Source organism: Octodon degus, unplaced genomic scaffold (assembly GCF_000260255.1).
Source record: "Octodon degus isolate 3935 unplaced genomic scaffold, OctDeg1.0 scaffold00014, whole genome shotgun sequence".
Classification (NCBI taxonomy): Eukaryota; Metazoa; Chordata; class Mammalia; order Rodentia; family Octodontidae; genus Octodon; species Octodon degus.
The window spans coordinates 21,606,803-21,614,081 of record NW_004524590.1 but is presented as its reverse complement, the minus strand read 5'-3'; the positions used below and the strand labels follow the sequence as shown (position 1 = coordinate 21,614,081).

The 7,279-nt window shown below is 36.4% G+C and overlaps 1 protein-coding gene across 1 annotated transcript in view; it reads left to right on the top strand.

The window, feature by feature from the left end:
- Positions 1–7,279, top strand: part of Zranb3 (zinc finger RANBP2-type containing 3) — a 222,738-nt gene that overhangs the window by 65,665 nt on the left and 149,794 nt on the right. The window contains exon 3 of the mRNA XM_023709687.1: positions 7,163–7,181. Within this exon, the coding sequence (XP_023565455.1) occupies positions 7,163–7,181 (19 nt within the window). The remainder of the gene's footprint in view (positions 1–7,162; positions 7,182–7,279) is intronic.

Below are 7,279 nucleotides of genomic sequence, written 5' to 3'. Positions count from 1 at the left end.
GCATTTACATCTGTAAATTTATTCATTCTTTTAATTTATGTAAGGATTTTTTTTTTGTACTCACTTCTTTAAGATGACAAATTTTTGGTTTTCTACTGTGAGAACATTAGGCCCCAGCAACACGTCATTGTGTAAGGAGAAATAAAGTGCTGCAGTACATGGAAAAAAAAAAAAAATCCCTAGTACTCTGGCAGGCTGAGGCAAGAAGATCACAATATTGAGACCAGCCTAGGCCACTTATTGACTTACAAGGCCCTATATTTTATAAATCAGAATAAGTAATTGTGTAAAAGCTAACATGTGATGTAATGGCTCAATGGAAATTATTATTCATTGTAGGAACAATAATTCTTTTAGAACAGTTGAGATAGACACCTTTTTTCCTCCTATCTAGGAGGATACAGAGACTTATTTCCTGTTTTGCTCTTTATCAGTAAAAGTTATAGAGCAATTTTGTGTTACCAGAGTCAAACTAATGAAGCATAATATTTTCAGTATATTAGCATATATGAGACACTAGTTTAATTTTTTAAAGCTCATGTACAGAAAAGGCAATTCTTTTTAAAAGTTCATTAGTTTCTTGGCATGTACAAAAGATTTACTTATATAACCCTGCATTAGTAACTTTTTGCTTCATTAACAGTCAGTATCTGGGACAGTTTTACAAAATGAAGACTGGAGAGAGTTTTCTACTTACTACTTCCTGAATCATGTCCATGTGACTGTGTCACTAATTTAAGAAGTTAGTGAAATTATAACTAAAAGGTCACCCAGGCATTTCTTTGCTCTCCTTACCTAGTAATCCCTGAGAAAGTGTCCTATACTCACTGTTTCCCCTTCTTATCCTCCTGTCTACCTTGAACCCAATGAGATGAGCGGGTTCTCCTACAGCTTCATCAGAGTAACTCTTTTTAAAGCTGTTCATGCTAAATAAAGTGGTTGTTTCTCATGCTCATTTTATTAAGACTTTCCAGCAACATTTGCTATAATCTTTATTCTTTCATGTTTTCAAAGTTTTGTTTTTGTTTTTTTCCCACTTCTCTGACACTACAACCTGTGTGGTGTTTTTCTGTGTAACTAGACACTTCTGTCTTTGCTGAATTCTTTTTTTTTTTTTTATTGTACCTTTTAGATTTTATTTACTCTTTCAGGTTCTTACACTAGTGAGACAATCCAATGTTTGCACATGCAGGTCTGATGTATTTCACTTATGAATATGGTTTCTTGTTGCATCCACTTACCTATAAAAGCCTCAAGTTTATCTTCTTTATAGCAGAGTAATACTCCATTGTGTAAAAGTACTACAACTTTTTTTATCTGTTCCTCAGTTGATAGGCATGTAGGTTGCTTCCAAGATTTAGCTGTAACAAACTATGCTGATACAAACATGGTGCACATATATCACTGTGTTATGATATTTTCAGTTATTCTGGAAAAATACCCAGGAGGGGAATAACTGCATTGAATGGGACCTCTGGACCTACTTTTGTTGTTGTTGTTGTTGTTTTGTCTTTTTGAGACAGAATCTCATTGTGAAGTTCACGCTGACCTTAAGCTTACTTTGTGACCCAGGCTGGTCTCAAACTCGCAACAATCCTCCTGTGTCTGCCTCCTGAATGCTGGGACTATAGGCATGTGCCACTATATACCTGGCTCAATCCTATCTTTTTGAAGAATCTCCACCCTGATTTCCATAGTGGTTGTACCAATCTACACTCCCACCAACAATGGAGAAGAGAACCCTTTTCCCCACTGCCCCTCCAGCATTGGTTATTGGTTGACTTCTTGATAATAGTCTTTTTTTCTGGGGAGAGTTGGAATCTCAGTGTTGTTTTATTGTGCATTTGCCAAATTCTTTGTGACCTCTAGTTATTGGAATGCTCAAGGGGTTTGGCTTGTGTTTCTTCTTGATACTTCTGTCCTATTGTGGTGAAAAAATACATAAAATTTACCAGTTTAATCATTTCATCTGTATAACACTTAATATTATGTATGTATGCCTTGTTATACAACATTCCACTCATTGAGCCACTCACCTTTTCCACCTCTTGGGAAACATACTCATTTTGAAAGCAAAGGTAGTAGAAGTATTCAAGAAAGAGAACAAAGATCATATTTAAGAAGCCCAGGGAATAATCTTCCCCTTAACTTACCTTATCTAGTCTCCTGACTACATATTATGTCTTTGGTATTTTGTTTTAGAATCATTTTAACACTCCTTGTCTTATATTACTGTTCCTCTGTTTCAGGAGTTCTTATTAGACTCTGCATAGTCCATGAAATTTTCTTTACTGCTTTCCAGATTTACTTTCCATCCTCTGTCTTGAATCAGTGCTATGGTGTGTTTTTGTCGGTTTATTTTCTCAGGTGATTTTTAGAAGTATAATATTCGAGAGCTTGATTATCCTCATGATTTTTGCCATTATTTTCAAATAAAGCTTATTTTCACTAGTTATAGCACTCATTATTTTCCTGGCTTTCCTTTCAAGCAGTCTAGATCACTTTCTGTTGTTTTCTAGCGTCCTATGCTGATAAACTCAGTACCAGTCTTATATTCCCTTTTGTGGATAATTGTTCTTTCTCGACACTTAACATGATTTTTATCGTTATTAACATTCATAAATCTTCAAAAAGTATATGTAGATATTTGTCTTTTCTTTTTGTTTTTATGTATTTGAGGGTCTACAGGGTCTACAGGGTCTCACTATGTAGATTGGACTCATAGTGATTCTCCTGTTTTCAGCCTCTCAAGTGCTGAGATTACAGGTGTGCACCACCATGCCTACTCTCAGTTACTGTCTCAGTGTGCACACGGGGCAGGGGAGTGGGGGAGTGGGGGAGTAGGAGGGGAGCAGGCTAGCACGGCATGCTGGGGATGAAACCCCAGCTGCTGTGCTCGCCCTAAGCAGGCGCTTTAGTCCGCTGAGCTATCTGGCTAGCCTTAGTATTTGTCTTTTCAATCCAACCTAAAACTTGGTGGGTTTCCTTTTCAGTTATGTATGTGTGGTGTTTCTTGAGACCAGGTTATTTTTCATTTATTATTTACTTAATTCATGCTTCTCTTTTGCTGGAGCTTCTCCTTTTAAGCAGTGCCCCCCCCCCACACACACATATTTTGTGTTCTAATGTAACTTTCAAGAGCTTTTCTGTTTTTCACATTTTTCTTTACCATTTTCATTTAGCTTTCTTTTCTGTGTCTTGAGATAATACTTGTACTGTATCTTCTAGTCAACTGTTCATCTGTCAAAAATAATGATTGTTCAAAAAGAAGGGGGTGTTGAATGAAGGCAGGAGACAAGAAAAGGAATGTTGCGGGACTGTCCTGCTACAGGGTTGTATATGATTAGATTTCTGGACTTAGGTGTAAACATAAGAATTATATAATTCTTTATGCCTATTTTAAAAATATATTTTAATTTTTTAAATGTTTTTTCATCATATTCTGTAGGGACTTAAAGTTCAGCATATCAATACTTGATGAAAAATACTTGTTCCACGTTATGCCTAAAATGTTTGATATTCAGACAGATAGTGAGGTTAAGCTTAACAGCCTAGGTTGTATGGTAATAACAATAAGCTTGTCTTCTGGAGGGTTAACAACCTAAGTTTGCAGACCAAAATTAGAGAAAAAGGAGGGCTACAAGGAAAGCCAACATTTTGGTCCTAGCCTTCCAAGGTCAATTAGGACTCAGGACATATGAGATCTTGTACTGTAACATCACGTAACTCTGTAGTGTCCCAAATTTTCTGATCAAGAAGATTATGGGGCCAAAGAGAAAAGTGATCGATGATGTAGAGTGTGTCTAAGGAGAGTCACCTGGAGAGAAAACATTCTCTCAGGCTTTCACAGAGAACACATTGGCCAAGCAGTGGTCATGACTCATCCACATGGCTGACACTGACAAAGGTTCTACAATCTGAGGTACAGGATCTCAGGATAAATCCTGAGGGGATTTCACTGACCTTATCAGACCCAAAAGCTACAACTCTTGTTGCATAGGTCGTGCTTTATCTTGGTCTAACCATCCAGCACAAACGTATAAAATCGAAGTATAAGAAGTAAAGCCATGCTGTTATGTTGAGCTGTAAGGGACTCAGGTCAACAATTTCTGACATTGTCAGTGAAGCAGAAGCCCTATTCTGAAATTTCAGAATATTTTGCTGAGTTAACATGCCTATACTATTCAAATATCAGAACTAAACAAAAGGGATACAGATGAATGTCCATATTTTATCTGTGTATTGAAAATTGTTAGGATAGATATATAGTTACATTCTCTTAATGAAAAGAGGGATTTGTTCTAATAGAGTTTATAAATAGGATATTATGTCCACATCTTGTACAGCAAATAACCACTAGGAAGAATGTATGCAATGTATTAATTATTGAAACTGTGCTACCAATTTGGTTTGAAACTGTCTCATTGCTATTTGTTTCTCAATAAAATTATGGAAGAAAAAAATCATGATTTTCTAGGTGAAGAGAAAAAGAAAGTGATGAAAGAAACATTAAGATATGTTAAGCACATGTATCAACTCTGTGATGAATATTCATTATGTATGACAAACGTACTAATAAAAATTATTTAAAATGAAAAAAGTCATGGTTTGAGCTCTAGGACATTTATGGGTGTATGTGTGCAATTAAAACTTACTTAAATGTGCTTATAATTTTTGTACAAGTGTTTTCTTTTCTACCACTTCTCTTTTACTAGCTATTTATTTCTAGTTCTCTTATTGTCCTCTTCAAATGTTGGGATCTCTCACATATTCACTTATTTTCTTTAATGTTTCATTGGAAATCAGGCCAGGTAGTAAACATACTCTATCCTGAACAGCAGGAATCCCAGAGTTTAGCATATGCCTTCTATGTAAAGTTTAAGGATAATTGGCTCCATTGGTAATACTTTAAAGAAGCTTAATGCTATCTGATCGACTTCAACTCTCTTAAGTGTCCAAAGTAGGGCCAGTCTGCTGCCTCATGTTAGGAAAATCTAGCATATCCAGAGGGATCAGTGTTGTATGAGGGTTGTGACACTGCTTTTCAGTGAGCCACAGGGCAGTTTACCACAGCTACATACCAGTTTCCCTGAATATGGCCTGAAAACACCCTATCAGAACCTATCTAAAACACCCTATCAGAACCTTTTTTAATTTTTATTTATTTATTTATTTATTTATTTATTATGCAGTACAGAGGATCTACCTCGGGACCTTGCACTTGCCAGACAGGCACTTATACCACTGAGCTACATCCCTGGCCCCAGAACCAAAGTCTTACAACATCTTTAATTATCCTTAATTATCCTTATCGGCTGGTGTTAAACAGCAACATGGAATTGGGCATAGAGGAAAATAAGCCACCATCAAGTTTCATGTTTTAGAATAGCCTGAATCCTCACTTATTCCAAAGCCATTTACATTTTTATGACTCTAATTATTTGTCTCTAATCTTTAACCACTCTGTTGACTCATTTACCCACTGGCCTACTCAGCAGTTTGAGTCAGATATCTTAAAGCAATCACAGAGGCAGATGCATGGCCAAGTACAAATTCTGATCATCATCCCCCAAGGTGTTCCTCTCCAAGTATTTCCTATCTCATTACATATCACCACCATATTTCACATTTAGTTGCTTAACATCAGTATCTTGAATTATTCTTGACTTGTGTCTTTTTATATCTACATTTTTAATCCACATCCTAGTTGATCAGTTAAACTTACTGCCTCTAGGCTGGGGAGGTGGCTCAGTGGTCTTTGTGCCTGCCTGGCAAAGGCAAGGACCCTGCATATCCTGCTGGTCCCAGAACCCAGGCACTCTTTGCTAGCCAATGAAACCAGGCTTGGTGGCTTAAACCTATAATCCTGAAGAATCACTATGAGTCCAAACTGCATTGCAAGACCCTGTACCAGATAGATAGATAGATAGATAGATAGATAGATAGATAGATAGATAGATGTCAGACAGATAGATTTAAGGGAAAAAAAGCAAACTAAATTTACTGCCTCTACCTTCAAAAAGTACCTGAAACTGCTCACTTCTCACCACTTCTACCTCTACTACTTATCCATACTTTATAGTTTCTGTTCTGGTTTATTACACTGAGTTTCTAATTTCTTTCTTTGCTTCTGTTTTTGCTTTCTGTAGCTTATTTTCTGCAGGGAGGGTAAAAAAATCCTTTCAAAAGATTCTAAGAAAACCCTATCTCAATGCTGTTGTTTATGACTTTCTAATAAAAACCCAGTGCATTTTCCAGACTTACTTTCTAGTCTTGCTCACCGTCCTTGAGCCACATTATTTCTTTATGTAATTATTTGGAACATATTTGCTTTTTTATGTAATAATCCTCTGTGTTAGTACTTTATTTTCCCTCATGTGGATGTACTCACTATCTCAAACAGACATATAGTGATCCTAACCCATTATCCATTCTTTCAGTCTTTCCTTTTCTTTAGTTTTTCTTTTAGTTTGAAACTTAGTTTATACTCTTTATCCTCCTTAGATAGCATTTACTTCTATAAATTAATAAGGAAAAAAGGCAGGAATGGTGGTGCACATCTGTCCTGTCAGCTACTGGAGAGGTTAGGAGGGAGGACTGCTTGTTAGAGACCAGGTTGAGTATTATGCTTGCTTGATACATTGTGTCAACTTGAGAAGTTCAGAAGTTTAACTCATCAGGGACCCAGAGGCTCTTTCCCCTCCCCTTTTTGTCACCCTGCCTTGGATCTAGTTGATTATGGGTTGAAACTTCCACAAACTGAGCTAAATAAAGCTTTCATCCTTAGTTTTGGGCATTGGGTATTTTGTCTCAACAATGAGAGAAAAGTAACTAAGACACTGAGCAAGGTAGGCACTGAGATCCTGTTGCAAAAAATGGGTCAGGGAGAGAGTTTAGCAAGATACAGAAATCACAGCTTGGCATGACATTCCACATTTTGTAAATAACACATATGAAACTCCACATAGTCATAGGTTGTTGGCAGCTGGAGACATAAAATCAGTGCTGGTCCATGATCTCACCTGCACTTATGAATACCTCTCTGACTTGGCACTATATCATTTGTAAACTAGTTTAGGCAAGCCCTGTAATAAGAATTAATGAGATGATTTCCATGGATGATTAAAAAATTAATATGGTTCTTTTTTTTTTTTTTTTCCAGGTGTATGGTGGCTGATGAAGTAAGTGTTTTCCTGTATTTTGTAGAATTACACACTGGTTTTTTCTCTATTCTGTTTTCTATATGACTATGTTCTTTTTTTTTTTTTTTTTTTTTTTT